General features: G+C 40.3%; 2 protein-coding genes across 2 annotated transcripts; one reads left to right on the forward strand and one right to left on the reverse strand.

Moving 5' to 3' along the window:
- Positions 1–1,405: 1,405 nt before the first annotated feature.
- Positions 1,406–4,013, reverse strand: LOC144701346 (alpha-1,3-arabinosyltransferase XAT3-like). The gene is made up of 4 exons (XM_078573139.1): positions 3,754–4,013; positions 3,415–3,663; positions 1,987–2,837; positions 1,406–1,909 (listed from the first exon to the last, which is right to left on the reverse strand). Exons 1-4 carry the CDS (start codon positions 3,884–3,886, stop codon positions 1,628–1,630), a joined length of 1,515 nt encoding a protein of 504 aa, XP_078429265.1. The 5' UTR covers positions 3,887–4,013; the 3' UTR covers positions 1,406–1,627.
- Positions 4,014–7,121: 3,108 nt separating this feature from the next.
- Positions 7,122–9,824, forward strand: LOC144701345 (TCP-1/cpn60 chaperonin family protein). Its single transcript, XM_078573138.1, has 2 exons — positions 7,122–8,420; positions 9,346–9,824. The coding sequence occupies exons 1-2, from the start codon at positions 7,186–7,188 to the stop codon at positions 9,725–9,727; spliced, it is 1,617 nt and encodes a 538-aa protein (XP_078429264.1). The 5' UTR covers positions 7,122–7,185; the 3' UTR covers positions 9,728–9,824.
- Positions 9,825–20,434: the final 10,610 nt, after the last annotated feature.

Genomic DNA, 20,434 nt, shown 5'->3' on the forward strand with positions numbered 1-20,434 from the left:
TCAAGCTTTATATGGCATTGGTAAGCTCATGATAAAATGTGCTAACATATCCCAAAAATACATACAGGTTGAACAACAAAAAAACCACTTTTTTATACCAGACGTCTTTATCATGATTTATTAAGGTAGTAAACCTTTGATCCCCGGACAAACATCTAGTATTTTGGCTTTGGGCATGAAATTTTTAGGAGTAGAAAGTATATATGTACCTTTCATAAATGATTAACTTTTAATATAAAAATTATTCATTATCCAGTCAAATGGCAGAGTGAACGGGCATACATCTGTTGGTCATCACTGCCTTAATTACATCAACATTTTTGGAGACGGAAATATAGGGAACTAGATTTGCTTTCACAAGCATAAAACATAGTCCACCCCATAATTTCATGAAATTCCACAAAAATATGGGAAATCATCGTTATTTATTTGATTATTCAATCTCGAATGTCATATATTTAATTGATTCTCCATGCATGAAAACGGGATTATCTGGATGACATCAGCCCCACTTGAAAAGATCGTTATTTAATATTAGTTCAACGATCAATTCAAAATACAGAACGAATCTGATCGTTAATCGGAAAATCTTTATCTCTCAATGACCCAGTTTTACTAGCCTGTTTTTTACTGCAATGATTATACTTACAGTTCTGTCCAGAAAATACGTGAAGCACATTCTCTCTCAAGGGCAGAAAAACTAAAGAAAGGAGAAGAAGATTGCCAGAACGGCAGCGAGAACAACCCTACTTCTCTTTTGACGCATATTTCTTTTTAAATAGCGCCTTTCTGCGCGATATTTGATCTACGTAATCTGCTCAGTATCACATTCAGTTAATCTTCAGACAAAATATTTATAAGCCCTTGAAGATTGGAAGGCAATGGGAGGGAGGGAGAGAGAGAGAGAGAGTGATGACCCAAAAATAGAGATGGAAAAATTAAAGAGGAGAACTTGGTCAAAAAAACGAGATTCGCCTAACGATTTCATCCCAAATAAAAAACATTCACTTCATCAATCGGCTACCAACCCATCCCTTAGATGAAGCTTCACCCAAATGGGTGTCTAAGGTCAACCAGAGACATCTCCACAACTACGCTAGAGTATATAGTTTGAGGGCTACGCGTCGCTAGATTTGAACTTCATTTTATCTCGGACATAAGGAGAAAATTGTGCAATATGTGAGTCTATAAGTGCCCTTTTAATATCAGTCAAATTCAGAAGATTACTCACTGTAACTGGACATGAAAACTCGTTGTGGTTGAGCGAATTGTCAACTGAAAGCAAGAGAAACAAGGGAGATGAAAGAAAGATAAATCAGAATGGAGAAAAATAAAAAATGAGTCCACGAATGAAGAATCATATTCCAAATAGCTCCCATCAGGTCTGTATTTTAAGAAAGTGCTAGAGGATAAAAAAAATGCATTTTATTAGGTTTTTCAAACATGTATGTAAAGACAAGAGATACCTAAAGGTGAAGATAGAGTTCAAATCCACCTACCATTCTCTATTCTTAAAATACAGATCAATTTTTGGATGTATGGAGTGTTCCATTTATATTTATAAAGAAATGGGTGATTTCTATGTGGAAAAATGGGTATGGACAAGAGCAACCAGGCTATGGGATGACTAATGTCGAAAGGACTCGAGGGTCTCTTTCAAAAACGGCCGGAACCGGCGGAGATCGACGGTAACGTTCTGATGGCTGATGAAGATATCCCAAGCAACGGCGTAACCCTGTTTGTGAATAGACAAAGGATCCTTGAAAACGGGATGATCTCTTGCGTAAACGTCCTTCAGAGAAGTCTCCTCCATCCCCACTTCATACTCTCTATACCTCATCCCCATCCCCAGCGCAGGATCCCCATAAGAGTATTTGCAAGCGTACTTCAGCTCTCCCCACGGTATCACCTATCAAAATTCAAGCTCAACATAGTATTAGAACACAAGCTAAGTTAATAAGTAGGATATCAAGATAAGTAAATTACCTGAACCATGGTGGCGTTCGTGGGGAGAAAGACCATGTTGGTGAGCCCGGCTCCATGAACACCCATCAAGAGATCGCACGAGTTCACCGTTTTCGCGAACTTAGCCATGTTCTTGACGGCCTCGGGCGGCGCCACCACGACCTTAAACCCCAGCTTCCGAGCCATGGCCAAGACCGCTCGCTCGTTGAGAAGCGACCGGGACTGCTTTCTAGAGAGGAACAAGAGCCTGGGCTTGTCCCCTGGCTCGAGCCGGCGAGGAAATTCTCTCTTCAGATTGTAAGCTGCTCTAAGTATCCGCCTGAAGTCTGTCATGGAGGTGCCGTTCGCGGGGTAGTCGCTCGGGAAGATGCTGAGCTCGCTGTGGCTCCAGAGGCCGACCGTAGCGCTCGGAAAGCAGTGGATTTTGTCGTCGTTGTCGCCGTAGATGGGCTCGTAGCGAGTTAAGAAGCGTAGCACGGGCTCGTACTTGGCGAACCAGACGGGGTTGCGCTGGGTGATGAAGAACTTGACCTCGCCATGGAAGCGATTGACGGTGAGGAAGAGGGGGATTAGCACGTCGGACAAGTCGTGGAAGAAGTTCTTCCCCAGAAGCCCGCCGGTGGAGAAGACGACTGCGGGGACGCTGTGTATAACCGAGCACGGCGGCCCCGCCTCTGCCTTAACTGTGTATTCTTTGATTTGTTCCATCAGCCCGGGCTCCCATTTCCTCGGATATGGCCGGATTTTCCATAAGCTGTTGTTTCCGGCGGCGAAGACGGAGAAGGAGCTGCCTTGGATTTTCACCTCGGTGAAGATCTCGCAGACATTGGTTCTGTAGTTGGAGTTGTTGCAAAGTATCAGCCTTGGTTCATCTGGGTCATGAATTATCCAACGTTAAATCTTCTTTACTCTGAAAGAGTAACATTTATAGATCGAAAGTTTCCGCTCCCAGATCAGGACAACGTTTTTTTATACTGGTACAGCTACGGGAATCGTCGTAGAAAGAAACGGACAACGGAAATCCAGAGCTACGCCGTTGGTGGTATCGAAATCGCATTAAAACGGTCGTTTTTGTTTCTCCTACTTCGCGAGAAAATGGTTTTTACTTTTACTCCGACGTGGAGAAAAACAGATCTCAGCTGAAAAAACTGGCGGTGGGATATCTAACAACGACCCATCAAAGTCGATGAAAGAGAGAAAATTTTCTTTATTGCGGGATCCAATCGATAGAAGGCGTGGTCCAACCGTCGGAGGTGTTTGCATTTCCAATTTCCAATGGGAACCTAGAATTCAGCTTATTCTTCCTGTCGATTAAGACTTCAGTTATAGAGGGATTCAGTTCGCCTTTAATTCGTGATCCCTGGGACCAAAGCTTGAAGATCTTAACTACTTTTCTTCTCAACGGAAGATGAACATGGCGAGAACGATCAAAAGAAATTTGCGACGAACCTGCTTGAATCGGAAAGACAGGGCCGGAAGAATTGGAAACAGCTGTCGTAGATTCATTTCTGGGCAAAATTATCAAAGTTTTATTCTCCGGAGGCGGCGGTGACCGTTCTTCTTGCCTGAGAACAGGCGCGGCTTCTTCTTGTAGACCGAAAATACTTGTTTGAGGGGCCAGATCTGTTCTTTGAGACTGTTTCTCGGAGTCAACGGCAGCTGAAATCGAAGCTTCTGGTTGCGATACCTGCAAATTTGCTGCACCGAAGCGGAAACCCAATTAGAAGACGCGATTAAGAGATAGAAAGAGATAGAGAAAGAGAATTCATGCAGAGAGAATAAACATACGGAAGAAGAAGCGCTCGAAACAGGGAACAGCGATGAAGAGAAAGACCAGCGAGACCAGCAAGAATCCTCCAGGCGCCGTCGACAACACCCTTTGCTGTTCTATCCTCACGAGGCACCCTCTCCTTCCCTTCATCTCTCTCTTTCTCTCTCTTTCTCTCTCTCTCTATCTCTCTCTATCTCTCTCTATCTATCTATCTATCTCTATCTCTCTCTTTCTCTGCTCCTTTCTTTTTCTTCTCCTCTATGTATGCGTCAGTTCTTTTCATTTATAAACCATCCCATCTTCTTGTCCTTCTATCGTTGTGTTTAACTCTACAAAGTTACCAGTTCTCTCGCTCATCTTCATCTGTTGTTTTTCTCTCTTTGTGACTCGAACTTCTTGTCCTATCGTAACGTTTACGTTTGCGGTCTACGCGGTTCCTAGTTCCGAAGTCGGACTCTCTCTGTCTATCTATCTATCTCTCTATCTCTCTGCCTACATCTATCTGTCTGTCCATATCCATCTATCTCTCTCCGCAGGTCTTTATCTGAATACTTTTTCTTTCTCTACCTACCGGACGATAACGAAGCAACCGGCAACAGCGTACGTCATAGCTTAAATGCGTATCTCTCTCTCTCTCTCTCTCTCTCTCTCTCTCTCTCTCTCTCTCTCTCTCCCTCTCTCTCCCTCTCTTTTTCCCCCCTCTCCCTCTCTCCCTCTCTCTCTCTCCCTCTCTCTCTCTCTCTCTCTCTCTCTCTCTCTCTCTCTCTCTCTCTCTCTCTCTCTCTCTCTCTCTCTCTCTCTCTCTCTCTCTCTCTCTCTCTCTCTCTCTCTCTCTCTCTCTCTCTCTCTCTCTCTCTCTCTCTCTCTCTCTCTCTCTCTCTCTCTCTCTCTCTCTCTCTCTCTCTCTCTCTCTCTCTCTCTCTCTCTCTCTCTCTCTCTCTCTCTCTCTCTCTCTCTCTCTCTCTCTCTCTCTCGCCTAATATTTAAAATAATTATTCGGAAGTCGGAGTCTCTCTATCTCTCTCTCTGTCTCTATCTATCCATCCATCAATCCCTCTATCTATCTTTGTATGTCTATCTATCTCTCTACCTCTCTGTACGTCTATCTATCTCTCTATCTATCTACATATCTCTGTATCTCTCTATGTCCCTATCTATATATTTTATATTTTTATCTCTTTGTCTGTATCTATCTATATATCTCTCTCTATCTATCTATCTATCTACCTATCGCTCTATTTCCCTATCTATATATTTTATCTGTCTATCTCTTTGTCTATATCTATCTATACATATCGCTATCTATCTATCTATCTATCTCTCTAGCCCCTTCCTATATCTTTTTATCTCTCTATCTATATCTATAATATATATATCCATCTACCTCTCAATGCCCTGTTTATATCTTTTTATCTACCTGTCTACATCCACATATATCTTTCTTTGCCACTATCTATATCTATCTATATATCTCTGTATCTCTATATGTCCCTATCTATATAATTTTTATCTCGCTATCTATTTGTCAATATCTATCTATTTATCTCTATCTATTTATCTATCTCTCTATACCCCTACCTATATCTTTTTATCTCTATGTCTATATCAATAATAAATATCTCTCTATCTATCTATCTACCTCTCAATGCCCCGTCTATATTTTTTATCTACCTGTCTAGATCCACATATATCTTTCTTTGCCCCTCTCTATATATCTCTCTCTATATATTTTCTGTATCCCTCTATGCCCCTATCTATATATTTTTATCTCTCTATCTCTTTGTCTATATCTATCTTGATAGATATATACATATATATCTGGACTCTATCTATATCTTTTTATCTCTCTATCTGTCTACGCATCTATCTCTCAATGCCCCTGTCTATAGCCATAATATATATCTCTCCAACTATCTATCTATCCATCTATCTCTCAATGCCCCTGTCTATATCTTTTTATCTTCCTGTCTACATCCACATATATCTTTCTTTTCCCCTATTTATTTATATATCTGTATCTCACTATGTCCCTATCTATATATTTTTATCTCTTTGTCAATATCTATCTATATATCTCATAATCTATTTATCTATCTCTCTATGAACCTATCTATATATTTTTATCTCTCTATCTATATCTTAATATATATCTCATTATCTATCTATCCATCTATCCTTCTATGTCTACATCTATATATTTTTATATCTCTATCTCTCTTTCTATATCTTTATATCTCTCTGTCTATCTCTATAAAATATATCTCACTATCTAGCCATCCATCTATCCTTCTATGACCTTATCTAAATATTTTATATCTCTATCTCTCTTTCTATATCTGTATATCTCTATGTCTATATCAATCCTTCTATCTATTTGTCTATATCTCTATCTATATCCATCCATCTATCTGTCTATATCTATCCATCTATCTATTTGTCTATCTCTCTATCTATATCTATCCATCTCTCCATCTGTCTATATATATTTATTTGTCTTTCTACCATCTATCCATCTATCTATCTGTCTATATCTATCTATCTATCTATCTATATACTTTTTCCTTCACCCACAGTCGTGAAAGACAGCTTGTCTTCCAGTAGCCGCCACAACAACGGCGGCTAACGAAGCATCCAGCTACAAGCGTACCTTCTGGACCAAAATTTTCATCCTCCCCACCACGTCAAATATTTTAATTAATTATTTCTCATAATTAATTAAATAGGTGGGTCCCACATCCATTGACCTTTTCCGCGCCACGTGTTGCCTACCCATTGCTCTAACCGACTGGGCCGGTCAACGGGTTCCTTCAGCTGGGCCGAGTCCAGGGCCCGTTAGGCCATCCACGTGGCTTATTCCTATTAGTTGATATACGACGCGAGATTTTAAATTTTTGGTAGAAATAGAGAAGGCGAGGCTTAGCTACGGTTTCGTTCTTCGTCCTCGAGCTCCCACCACGTCTAATATTGTAATTAACTATTTATCCAGATATCGACCTAACTCTAATCAATTAATTCATCGCCCACGCCACGCGTTGACCTCCAATTCCTCCACGTGGCGTAACGGGCCTTCAGCGCCGAAATGCGCTGTCCACGTGGCGTGTTTCTATTAGCTGATTTTTTAGGAAAGACTTGAGATTTTAAATTTTTGTCTGAAATAGAAAACGGGGCCTCAATTATTTGTCGCGAATGAATCCACCGCGGGTCCCACCATTGACCTTTCCACGCCACGTGTCGAACTCCCATTCCTCCAACCAACTGGGCCGGTCAACTGGGCTCCTTCAGCTGGGCCGAATCCAGGCCCATTAAGCCGTTCACGTGGCGCGTTCCAATTGGCTGATAAAAGACGCGAGATTTAAAATTTTCTGTCTGAAATAGAGAAGGGGGGGGTTTTGAAATAGAGAAGAGGGGGCTGAGCTAGGGTTTCGTTCTTCGACCTTCGAGCTCCGACCATGGCGGCGATCGCGGCGGCTTCTCCGGCGGGGGCCGGCGGCGCTTCCTCGAAGACAGAGAGCTACGTAGACAACAAGCGCCGCGACGACGTCCGCCAGGCGAACATCCAAGCGGCGCGAGCCGTGGCCGACGCCGTTCGAACCAGCCTCGGCCCCAAAGGCATGGACAAGATGATCGCTTCCGCCAGCGGCGACGTGATCATCACCAACGATGGCGCCACCATCCTCAACAAGATGGAAGTCCTCCAACCAGCAGCCAAGATGCTAGTCGAACTTTCGAGATCTCAGGACGCCGCGGCCGGGGACGGGACGACCACCGTCGTCGTCCTCGCCGGCGCTCTGCTGGGCGCCTGCCAGTCTCTCCTCTCTCGCGGCGTCCACCCCACCACCGTCTCCGACGCGATCCACAAGAGCTGCGCCAAGGCGGTCGATATCCTCCACTCCATGTCCGTTCCTCTCGAGCTCTCCGATCGCGATTCTCTGGTGAAATCCGCGGCGACTTCGCTCAACAGCAAGGTCGTCAGCCAGTACTCTTCCTTGCTCGCTCCGCTCGCCGTCGATGCCGTTCTCTCCGTTGTGGATCCCGATCGCCCTGATCTTGTCGATCTGAGAGACATCAAGATTGTGAAGAAGCTCGGCGGCACTGTGGATGATACGGAGCTCGTTAAAGGTCTCGTCTTTGATAAGAAAGTCAGTCATTCGGCTGGCGGGCCGACTAGAATTGAGAATGCGAAGATCGCTGTGATCCAGTTCCAGATCTCTCCTCCCAAAACTGACATTGAGCAGAGCATCGTCGTCTCGGATTATACCCAGATGGATAGGATCTTGAAAGAGGAACGGAATTACATTCTTGGGATCATCAAGAAGATCAAGGCCTCCGGATGCAACGTTCTGCTGATTCAGAAGAGTATATTGCGGGACGCCGTGACGGATCTGTCTCTGCATTATCTCGCCAAGGCGAAGATCTTGGTTGTGAAAGACGTGGAACGCGACGATATCGAATTTATTACCAAGACTTTGAACTGCTTGCCCATTGCCAACATCGAACACTTCAGAGAGGAAAAACTGGGATTCGCGGACTGCGTTGAGGAGTTGCCTGTTGGGGACGGAAAGATTGTGAAGATCACTGGAATCAAGAACATGGGGAGAACGACTACTGTTCTTGCAAGGGGATCGAACCACTTGATGGTGGACGAGGCGGAGAGGAGTCTCCATGATGCACTCTGCGTCGTCAGGTAGGGGAAATGAACCTAATTTAAACCCCACAATTTTGATTTTGATTTTGATCTCGACCTGTGGTTTAATTTATCGTTCTCCAGGATCCCGGGGAACAAAACCCCAAACCCTGAACTCTAAACCCCACATCTTGATTTGATGACTAACCGTTGTTTAATTTTTGCTGTCCAGGAGCCCGGCCAACAAAACCCTAAACCTTGAACTCTAAACCCCACATCTTTGATTTTGTGACAACCCATTGTTTAATTATTGTTGTCCAGGAGCCTGGCAAATAAAACCCTAAACCTTGAATTCTAAACCCCACATCTTTTATTTTATGACAACGCATTGTTTAATTATTGTTGTCCAGGAGCCCGGCAAACAAAACCCTAAACCTTGAACTCTAAACCCCACATATTTGATTTGATGACAACCCATTGTTTAATTATTGTTGTCCAGGAGCCCGGCAAACAAAACCCTAACCCTTGAACTCTAAACCCCTCATCTTTTATTTTAAGACAACGCATAGTTTAATTATTATTGTCCAGGAGCCCGGCAAACAAAACCCTTAACCTTGAACTCTAAACCCCACATCTTTGATTTGATGTCAACGCATTGTTTATTTATTGCTGTCCAATAGCCCAGCAAACAGAACCCTAGACCTTGAAATCTAAACCCCACATCTTTGATTTGGTGACAACGCATTGTTTAATTATTGTTGTCCAAGAACCCCGCGAACAAAACTCTAAACCCCACATCTTTGATTTGGTGACAACGCATTGTTTAATTATTGTTGTCCAAGAACCCCGCGAACAAAACTCTAAACCGCTCATCTTGATTTGAGGACAACCCATTATTCAATTATTGTTTTTCTGGAGCTCAGCAATTAAAACCCTAAATATTGCATTTTGGCGAGAACCCAGTATCTAATTATGTGTTCTGCAGGTGCCTGGTGAACAAGAAGTTCCTGATTGCTGGGGGAGGGGCTCCAGAGATTGAGCTGTCGAGGCAGCTCGGGGCGTGGTCGAAGGAGTTGAGGGGGATGGAGAGCTACTGCGTGAAGGAATTTGCTGCGGCGTTTGAGGTTATTCCTTATACTTTGGCTGAGAACGCAGGGCTGAACCCGGTGACAATTGTGACAGAATTAAGGAACAAGCACGCACAGGGAGAGATTAACGCAGGAATCAACGTGAGGAAGGGGCAGATTACAAACATTTTGGAGGAGAACGTTGTTCAGCCGCTCCTGGTCAGTACAAGCGCTGTTACTCTGGCTTCTGAATGCGTCAGAATGATCCTGAAGATCGATGACATCGTCACTGTCAGGTAGATGTTGGCCTCTGAGCCTTGGTTTTGTGGTATTGATCAGGTCTTGAAAAACTCTTTTTTGAGTTGGGTGGAATAGGGCACGCTTGAATTTTCTTCTATTCTTCTTTTTTAACGCTTTATTTTGTTCATTTATCTCTTGTTTTATGCTCACCTGAACAACAGCCAAGTCAGACCCCAGATACGAAGTAGGATAGTTGGCCTTTTTTCTCGCATCTTTCCCAGATGAAAATCAAACTTCTAGAAAGTTTCCTCAGTCTCTTTTATAATTCTATAATTCTCAATAAAGAAATGTCTACTAGTCTCTCTCAACGTACTCATAAACTGTTATGATGGCTTGTAGACCAAAGCCTGGTTTAATCTTTGGTTTGACTCTTTGATGTCCTTGCCAACTTAACGATACCTTTGGAGTCTGACGTAGGCCCAAAGTCAAGCCCCCGAGTTGTGTTGGAGAATGATTATGGTCTATTAGTAAAGTTTCAAAAACAAGATAATAGTCTGTTTGTACGGTTTGTTTTTATGTTTTACCCCTTGAAAGGTAATGAAGAAGATCCACTTAAGAGTGTCATCTTTCATGAACTAATCAGATTCATTTATTCAACTTATGGCACTTAAATATGAGTGAGTATAATTACTCACCAAGAGATTATTCTTCACTTATGCACTATAATTCATTGAATGGGATGTTTTTTTACTGTTCTATCGTCTGATGTTCTTCGTATATCTTTATAAGCAATTGGTCAATCATCTTGGTCGATGAGGTCCCATAAATACTGAGCAGTACAAGTGTGCAGCCGAATAAAAGAGTTTTTCAAAGCACAAGCTTGGGTTTGGAGATTGCATTAACCCAACAGCCTGAATTAATGATGGGCATTTCTGTTGATTGGCTAGGTCAGTTTGAGATTTCATTGATCTGGCTGACCAAAGCAAGAAGCTTGTTGGACAATTATTTGGGTAGTTTTGATTAATAATCTGAACAATTACAGCGCCTTGAATTATTCTTATCTATTGAGAAAAGATATCTCAAAACTGAAACAAATTTACCTTCAAGGGTGAACGATCCTGTAATTATTGCCACGATTATAACCCGAGTGAAGGAAGTCATTTCTTGATGTTTCAACATTGTTCAAAGGCTGAAATGATTACAGACGTGGAGTGGATATTGGAGTTAGTGTTCGCCGTCCCGATATCCGTCCAATATCCGGTATCGGACAACCGATATCCGATATCCGGGAAAAAGTGGGACGGTTCTGGTTATCGGATATCGGGTGATATCCGTCTATCAGGGGTTAGACGGATATCAGTACTGGATATCGGAGGAGCAGGGACGAGGCGGATCTCGGATGCTGGATATCGGTTTTCGATATCCAGATATCGAAAACCGATATCCAGCAATTTTTGTTCAGTTGTTTGCAATCCCATATCGGAAAATTCTAATTTCCACGATACTATATATTCTCTCCAGCCATTTTTCAGTTAAATCTCATCTTCACCACCCTGCGGCCCATAATTATTTAAGTTAAAATTTTAAATTATCATTATAACGAGGGTATAGTTACCTAATATAGCTAATAAAAATGACAATAAATTTAATGTTATTTGAGGAAAATATATCGCTTTTTATAGTTAGTAAACGAAATAATAATGTTAATATGACTTATAACTAATGCTACTACTTAATTAATATATAATCATTTTGGAGGAACTAAAGTTGCCAATCTAGTGAATAAAAAGAACAATAGATTTATTCTGACATAACAAGTAGTGGTATTAAGGAATAAATATATTGATATTTTAGGAAAACAAAATTGCGTTTTATAGTTAGTAAACGAAATAATAATGTTAATATGACTCATAGCTAATGCTACTAGGTAATTAATATATATTGTTATTTTAGGAAAACAAAATTGCGTTTTATAGTTAGTGAATTAAATAATAATGTTAAAATGTCCTAACAACTAATGCCACTGGGTAATTAATATGTAGTCATTTTGGAGTAAATAAAGTTGCTAATCTAGTGAAGAGAAATAACAATAGATTTATTCTGACATAACAAGTAGTGGTATTAAGGAATAAATATATTGTTATTTTAGGAAAACAAAATTGCGTTTTATAGTTAGTGAATTAAATAATAATGTTAAAATGTCCTAACAACTAATGCTACTAGGTAATTAGCATGTTGTCATTTTGGAGTAAATAACGTTGCTAATCTAGTGAAGAAAAAGAACAATAGATTTATTCTGACATAACAAGTAGTGGTATTAAGGAATAAATATATTGATATTTTAGGAAAACAAAATTGCATTTTATAGTTAGTAAACGAAATAATAATGTTAATATGACTCATAACTAATGCTACTAGGTAATTAATATATAATCATTTTGGAGGAACTAAAGTCGCTAATCTAGTGAATAAAAATAACGATAGATTTATTCTGACATAACAAGTAGTGGTATTAAGGAATAAATATATTGTTATTTTAGGAAAACAAAATTGCGTTTTATAGTTAGTGAATTAAATAATAATGTTAAAATGTCCTAACAACTAATACTACTAGGTAATTAATATGTAGTCATTTTTTAGTAAATAAAGTTGCTAATCTAGTGAATAAAAATAACAATTGATTTATTCTGACATAACAAGTAGTGGTATTAAGAAAATACGTAGAATCATAACTAGATTGTTGTAGAATTGTTATTTTTAACTAAAAAATGTTGTTATTAAGAAATTAATATACTGTTATTTTAAGAGAATAGAAATGTGTAATGTAGTGAATAAATATACTAGAAGAGTAAGTATATTCCTTGGCAGTATATTTAATTACAGGGATTAATTTTTTTGATTGATTCTAAGATTATTAATATTAATATGACTTAACAACTAATGCTACTAGGTAATTAATATATAGTCATTTTGAGTTAATAAAGTTGCAAATATGGTGAATAGAAATAACAGTAGATTTAATAAAATTTAATATTATGCATTCAACGGGATCGTCGTAGTAATCTGGGAATATTCAATTACATATTTGGCAAATGTATCAAAATTTGAATAAATTCAAAAGAAACCATACACGTCGTTAATTCAAGATTTCTAGCAAAATTTACATGTATGCTATGACTGTGGCCCTGTAAAAAAAGCGTAGTCCTAGCGGCTCTGTCAGAGATTTGTGCTCAATTGATCGTCACCTGTGTTGCATAAGATAAGTGATAAGTAACGATAATTACGTATAAATAAGAATATTTAGTTCAGTTATGTGATGTGTACCTCGAGCACATGCGACCACACCATCTTCGTCGTCGTCAGCATCTTCATCTAGCTCGACGTCATTGTACCAACGTTTGTTGTCCGCACGGAGCCAACACTTCACAGTGATTAGTGTTTCAATGCTTATTGGCGACAGACGCGAGCGCTTGTACGTGACAATAGCATTGCCAACCGAGAACATGCGCTCGACAGGGGTGTTCGTCACACATATGGATAATAGGTCCCTCGCGACGGTTGCAAGCAAGGGGAAACGCTTCGCCCCCGTCGTGGCCCACCAAGATAATGGAGTGAACAAACCCTCATTTGGCAAAGTCTCCGCAAGGAACTGGTTGAACTCATCCCAGGCCGACTGCGTTGTCACCGGTGCCGGTTCCACGTGCTGCATAGTGGTGCTAAGCCACTCGTCCAACTCCTCACCTCCTCGCTGCCCCTGCTCAGCGGCCCGTCTTGGAACACGGCTCGACTTGTCACCGGGCAACAACGATCGCACGTATGCGATGGTCGCCTCGCGGACCCCCGGGCGGAGCATTTCCCCTTTGTGGATTGGATCCTTAAAATGCTGCGGCCGTAATCGCCTCATTCGCCCACAATATCTCCGCATACTATGCAAGCTTGGAAAGCATCGCTCTAAACGCATGTGCCATGTTCGAGCGATCTCCTTCGTGCAAGCGTCGAATAAATGTGAAAAATGTGCCGTCTTCGATTTGCTAGAGTGATTGTATTATCCCAGCTTAAATACACTTTAGATTTTAATTGAGATAGGGGTTGCTTAAGTGTAAACCTGCATCTATACTAGTGGATCCTGGGCTTAAGTTAGGGCTAGGAACATATAGCCCACCAACTGACATGGGCAGGTATCAAAGGCTAGTGGGAAAACTAGATTATCTTTAACACACCTGGCGTGACATCTCGTATGCCATCAGACGTGTCAGCCAATTTACGTGAGATCATAGATAATTGCATGAAAGGATAGTATTGTGTATACTTGGATACTTGAAGAGAACAATCATCCGAATCTTGGAATTTTTCTCCATGTGAACCTTGAGGCCATTTATGAGATATAGGACATCGCAGATCGCCGACGTCACTGTCTTGCAAACATGATTCGTCGCTATGGCAAAACGGCCAAGGATGCGGCAGAATTGTTTGACCAATTCCCACTCGTCCTTCATCAGCTTCGACGACGTCGCCTTCCGGCCAAAAGCCGTCGAGACTTCGTCAAGTACATCATGCTTCTTCACGGCGGCCGCCAACATAGTGTACGTGCTGTTCCATCGGGTTGGACAGTCTAAGACAACCATGTTGGAGTCCCCAACTCCGGGGTCGTCTTCACAGGCCTGGGTGTAGAGTTCTCTGCGTTGAGTAGAGCTCCGAATACTCCGCACTAGGGTGCGTACCTTTGCAACTGCATCACCCAGACATAATGGCTTGCGTCGTCCGTCACTATCATCAGACACTGAGTATACATCATCGAGATCATTATCGTTATCGCTGTCGTACTGATCTGCGGTCCTCGTCACATCACCTTCTTCGGGTTCCATAGCCTGGGCCGAAGGAATACTGAAGCTTTTTAACGCCGCTTGCACGACAATATTCAGAATGTGTGCGACACATGGGACGTGCCTCCTGGCGGTAAACGTCGGGTTTACGCTCTTCAACTTTCTCACCATCAAAGCCAACATCCTCTTATTCGCTGTGGCATTGTCGGTAGTAACGGCGTAGACCTGCATAATTATGTTAGACATGTAAAGTAACAAGTTCAACTAATTAAACGAGCAAGACTCTGAGTTCTGACCTTCCTCCACAGACAGAACTCATCTAGTGCTTGGAGAACAATCGACACCATGTTCTCCCCGTCGTGCTTGCCTATGATTTCCCAGATGGCAAGAACCCGCTCTCTGTACGTCCATGTGTCGTCCACCCAGTGGACGGTGATGCCCAGCAATCCGGTCCCGTTCTCCGCAGTCCACGCGTCTACGGTGAGTGACACTCGCTCCACAGTCTCCCAAAGTTTCCTCACTCCAAGTTTCATTTGGCCGTGCATTTGGATGGTCCACCTCTTTATGACTTTCGCACTTGGAAGATCCAAGTCGATAAGCGTCGCGTAACGCCACATATCCTTGAAGGCGACATTGTCAACAATGCTCCAGGGTGAATCTGTCAGGCATACGAATCGTGCAATGAAGTTCTTCGTCTCATCTTGAGTGTGCCCTTTAATCGGCCCCCGTCGGCTAGGTTCTCTGTGTTGTTTGCTCTGCAGTCTGTCAGTGATGCGTGTCTGACCACGTTCTTTAGGAACTTCGCCCTTCAGTTCGGCATGGCGAGCTGGGTGGCATGATTTGAAGTGACGCCAAAATACATTTGTGCTTTTGTCAGCTTGCCTTTTAATGGGTCTCCTCCTATTATGCGGGTTCAACTCCCGGCACAGTAAGCATGTATAGTATCCATCTTCCATCAGCTCGAAGTAGTCAATGATGAGGGAACGATTCGAACGAGGTTGACTCTATACGGCACGAGAAGTTCCCCCCTCCGTACGTTCGAGACCTAAGGCTCCTGACCCAGCTCTTTCCTGGGCCGGGTTATTGCCTCCGTTTGGATTCATGTTTCTGATGACATAATTTTCGTGAGCTAAATTCAACAGACCGGCATCACATGATGCCAAAGTGCAATATATACTATGAGTCACGTAACGGATGCAATGAGTATGACATTTTAATAAAATAAAGAAACACACACCCAACAGCAGGAGTCCATAGAGAAGAACAAATTTAAGAATATGGGTGTAAAGCATCTAATTGTGCACAAGTGAGCATGAACATTAACACAGAAAAAAAACATAGAAAATAATACTAAAATTGACTCAGCCAATGAAAGTTCATTGCGCAGACCAAGTTCAATAAAACGGCTTTACAAGCATCTATTTCGTGTACAAGCGAGCACTAATAACAACAATTCCACTGTAGAAGAAGGGAGACGAAAAGCCGGTAAAGCATTTAGAAAAACCTGAAGAAGGAAAATAAAAAAAGGGTCTCCAAAGAGAAGCGAAAAGAAACAAGCGCAAAGGAGAGAGATTTATCTAAAAGTCCTCGTCGAGCTTGTAATAACAGAAAATAAGTAAAAAAACAGAGAAGAGAAGAAGATGATTAGAGAAAAAAAAGAAGAAGGAGAATATAGAGAAGAAGGGAAGAAAAGGGTAGATGAAGAGATTAAAGAAGAAGACGAAGAGAAAACAACAGAAAAGAAGTAAAAAAGCAGATAAGAGAAAAACGAGGAAGAGAAAGAGGGAGAGAATAAAATGGCAGAGTAGGAAATTAAAGAAGAAGAGGGGAAAAGATGGGTAGAGGAGGAAGAATTCTTAAAAAAAAAGAAGGGAAGAAAGAATGAGAGGAAAAAGTAGGGAATTAAACTGGAGAATAGGAAAACGAAGAAGATGATTAGAGAAAAACAACAGAAGAAGGAGAATATGGAGAAGAAGGGAAGAAAAGGGTAGATGAAGAGATTAAAGTAGAAGAAGAAGAAGAGAAAACAACAGAGAAGAAGTAAAAACAGAGAATAAAAACGAGGAAGAGAAAAGGACGAGAATAAAACAGTAGAATAGGAAATTAAAGTAGAAGGGAAAAAATGGGTAGAAGAGGAAGAAGGCTAGAAAAACAAAAAGGGAAGAAAGAATGAGAGGAAAAGTAGGGTATTAAACTGGAGAGTAGGAAAATGAAGAAGATGATTAGAGAAAAAAAGAAGAAGGAGAATATAGAGAAGAAGGGAAGAAAAGGGTAGATGAAGAGATTAAAGAAGAAGACGAGAGAAAACAACAGAAAAGAAGTAAAAAGCAGATAAGAGAAAAACGAGGAAGAGAAAGAGGGAGAGAATAAAATGGCAGAGTAGGAAATTAAAGAAGAAGAGGGAAAAGATGGGTAGAGGAGGAAGAATTCTTAAAAAAAGAAGGGAAGAAAGAATGAGAGGAAAAGTAGGGAATTAAACTGGAGAATAGGAAAACGAAGAAGATGATTAGAGAAAACAACAGAAGAAGGAGAATATGGAGAAGAAGGGAAGAAAAGGGTAGATGAAGAGATTAAAGTAGAAGAAGAAGAAGAGAAAACAACAGAGAAGAAGTAAAAACAGAGAATAAAAAAACGAGGAAGAGAAAAAGGACGAATAAAACAGTAGAATAGGAAATTAAAGTAGAAGGGGGAAAATGGGTAGAAGAGGAAGAAGGCTAGAAAACAAAAAGGGAAGAAAGAATGAGAGAAAAAGTAGGGTATTAAACTGAGAGTAGGAAAATGAAGAAGATGATTAGAGAAAAAAAGAAGAAGGAGAATATAGAGAAGAAGGGAAGAAAAGGGTAGATGAAGAGATTAAAGAAGAAGACGAAGAGAAAACAACAGAAAAGAAGTAAAAAGCAGATAAGAGAAAACGAGGAAGAGAAAGAGGAGAGAATAAAATGGCAGAGTAGGAAATTAAAGAAGAAGAGGGAAAAGATGGGTAGAGGAGGAAGAATTCTTAAAAAAAGAAGGGAAGAAAGAATGAGAGGAAAAGTAGGAATTAAACTGGAGAATAGGAAAACGAAGAAGATGATTAGAGAAAAACAACAGAAGAAGGAGAATATGGAGAAGAAGGGAAGAAAAGGGTAGATGAAGAGATTAAAGTAGAAGAAGAAGAAGAGAAAACAACAGAGAAGAAGTAAAAACAGAGAATAAAAACGAGGAAGAGAAAAAGGACGAGAATAAAACAGTAGAATAGGAAATTAAAGTAGAAGGGGGAAAAAATGGGTAGAAGAGGAAGAAGGCTAGAAAAACAAAAAGGGAAGAAAGAATGAGAGGAAAAGTAGGGTATTAAACTGAGAGTAGGAAAATGAAGAAGATGATTAGAGAAAAAGAAGAAGGAGAATATAGAGAAGAAGGGAAGAAAAGGGTAGATGAAGAGATTAAAGAAGAAGACGAAGAGAAAACAACAGAAAAGAAGTAAAAAGCAGATAAGAGAAAACGAGGAAGAGAAAGAGAGAAAAAAAAAAATGGCAGAGGAGGAAATAAAAGAAGAAGAGGGGAAAAGATGGGTAGAGGAGGAACAATTCTTAAAAAAAAGAAGGAAGAAAGAATGAGAGGAAAAGTAGGGAAATAAACTGGAGAATAGGAAAACGAAGAAGATGATTAGAGAAAAAAAAAAGAAGAAGGAGAAAATAGAGAAGAAGGAAAGAAAAGGGTAGATGAAGAGATTAAAGTAGAAGAAGAAGAAGAGAAAACAACAGAGAAGAAGTAAAAAAACAGAGAATAAAAACGAGGAAGAGAAAAGGACGAGAATAAAACAGTAGAATAGGAAATTAAAGTAGAAGGGGGAAAAATGGGTAGAAGAGGAAGAAGGCTAGAAAAACAAAAAGGGAAGAAAGAATGAGAGGAAAAAGTAGGGTATTAAACTGAGAGTAGGAAAATGAAGAAGATGATTAGAGAAAAAAAGAAGAAGGAGAATATAGAGAAGAAGGGAAGAAAAGGGTAGATGAAGAGATTAAAGAAGAAGACGAAGAGAAAACAACAGAAAAGAAGTAAAAAGCAGATAAGAGAAAACGAGGAAGAGAAAGAGGGAGAGAATAAAATGGCAGAGTAGGAAATTAAAGAAGAAGAGGGGAAAAGATGGGTAGAGGAGGAAGAATTCTTAAAAAAAGAAGGGAAGAAAGAATGAGAGGAAAAAGTAGGGAATTAAACTGGAGAATAGGAAAACGAAGAAGATGATTAGAGAAAAACAACAGAAGAAGGAGAATATGGAGAAGAAGGGAAGAAAAGGGTAGATGAAGAGATTAAAGAAGAAGAAGAAGAGAAGACAACAGAAGAGAAGAAGTAAAAACAGAGAATAAAAACGAGGAAGAGAAAAGGACGAGAATAAAACAGTAGAATAGGAAATTAAAGTAGAAGGGGGAAAAATGGGTAGAAGAGGAAGAAGGCTAGAAAAACAAAAAGGGAAGAAAGAATGAGAGGAAAAAGTAGGGTATTAAACTGGAGAGAAGGAAAATGAAGAAAACGAATAGAAAAAAAAAAGAAGAAGGAGAATATAGAGAAGAAGGGAAGAAAAGGGTAGATGAAGAGATTAAAGAAGAAGACGAAGAGAAAACAACAGAAAAGAAGTAAAAAAGCAGATAAGAGAAAAACGAGGAAGAGAAAGAGGGAGAGAATAAAATGGCAGAGTAGGAAATTAAAGAAGAAGAGGGGAAAAGATGGGTAGAGGAGGAAGAATTCTTAAAAAAAAAGAAGGGAAGAAAGAATGAGAGGAAAAAGTAGGGAATTAAACTGGAGAATAGGAAAACGAAGAAGATGATTAGAGAAAACAACAGAAGAAGGAGAATATGGAGAAGAAGGGAAGAAAAGGGTAGATGAAGAGATTAAAGTAGAAGAAGAAGAAGAGAAAACAACAGAGAAGAAGTAAAAACAGAGAATAAAAACGAGGAAGAGAAAAGGACGAGAATAAAACAGTAGAATAGGAAATTAAAGTAGAAGGGGGAAAATGGGTAGAAGAGGAAGAAGGCTAGAAAAACAAAAAGGGAAGAAAGAATGAGAGGAAAAGTAGGGTATTAAACTGGAGAGTAGGAAAATGAAGAAGATGATTAGAGAAAAAAAAGAAGAAGGAGAATATAGAGAAGAAGGGAAGAAAAGGGTAGATGAAGAGATTAAAGAAGAAGACGAAGAGAAAACAACAGAAAAGAAGTAAAAAAGCAGATAAGAGAAAAACGAGGAAGAGAAAGAGGGAGAGAATAAAATGGCAGAGTAGGAAATTAAAGAAGAAGAGGGGAAAAGATGGGTAGAGGAGGAAGAATTCTTAAAAAAAAAGAAGGGAAGAAAGAATGAGAGGAAAAAGTAGGGAATTAAACTGGAGAATAGGAAAACGAAGAAGATGATTAGAGAAAAACAACAGAAGAAGGAGAATATGGAGAAGAAGGGAAGAAAAGGGTAGATGAAGAGATTAAAGTAGAAGAAGAAGAAGAGAAAACAACAGAGAAGAAGTAAAAAAACAGAGAATAAAAAAACGAGGAAGAGAAAAAGGACGAGAATAAAACAGTAGAATAGGAAATTAAAGTAGAAGGGGGGAAAAAATGGGTAGAAGAGGAAGAAGGCTAGAAAAAAAAGAAGGGAAAAAAGAAAGAGAGGAAAAAGGAGGGGATAAAACGGGAGAAGAGGAAAAAGAAAAAGAAGAAGAGAAAAAAAAAAGAAGAAGGAGAATATAGAGAAGAAGGGAAGAAAAGGGTAGATGAAGAGATTAAAGAAGAAGACGAAGAGAAAACAACAGAAAAGAAGTAAAAAAGCAGATAAGAGAAAAACGAGGAAGAGAAAGAGGGAGAGAATAAAATGGCAGAGTAGGAAATTAAAGAAGAAGAGGGGAAAAGATGGGTAGAGGAGGAAGAATTCTTAAAAAAAAAGAAGGGAAGAAAGAATGAGAGGAAAAAGTAGGGAATTAAACTGGAGA

The sequence above is a fragment of the Wolffia australiana genome, chromosome 3 (assembly GCF_029677425.1).
Source record: "Wolffia australiana isolate 7733 chromosome 3, ASM2967742v1".
Taxonomy (NCBI): Eukaryota; Viridiplantae; Streptophyta; class Magnoliopsida; order Alismatales; family Araceae; genus Wolffia; species Wolffia australiana.

Bases quoted from the DNA above. Each gene is read 5' to 3' on its own strand.
- LOC144701345 (XM_078573138.1), top strand. From the start codon at position 7,186: ATGGCGGCGATCGCGGCGGCTTCTCCGGCGGGGGCCGGCGGCGCTTCC. The intron at 8,421-9,345 runs GTAGGGGAAATG...TGTGTTCTGCAG, and splicing joins GATGCACTCTGCGTCGTCAG to GTGCCTGGTGAACAAGAAGT.
- LOC144701346 (XM_078573139.1), bottom strand. From the start codon at position 3,886: ATGAAGGGAAGGAGAGGGTGCCTCGTGAGGATAGAACAGCAAAGGGTG. The intron at 2,838-3,414 runs GTTCGTCGCAAA...TTCATGACCCAG, and splicing joins TGTCTTTCCGATTCAAGCAG to ATGAACCAAGGCTGATACTT. The intron at 1,910-1,986 runs GTAATTTACTTA...GAATTTTGATAG, and splicing joins CGAACGCCACCATGGTTCAG to GTGATACCGTGGGGAGAGCT.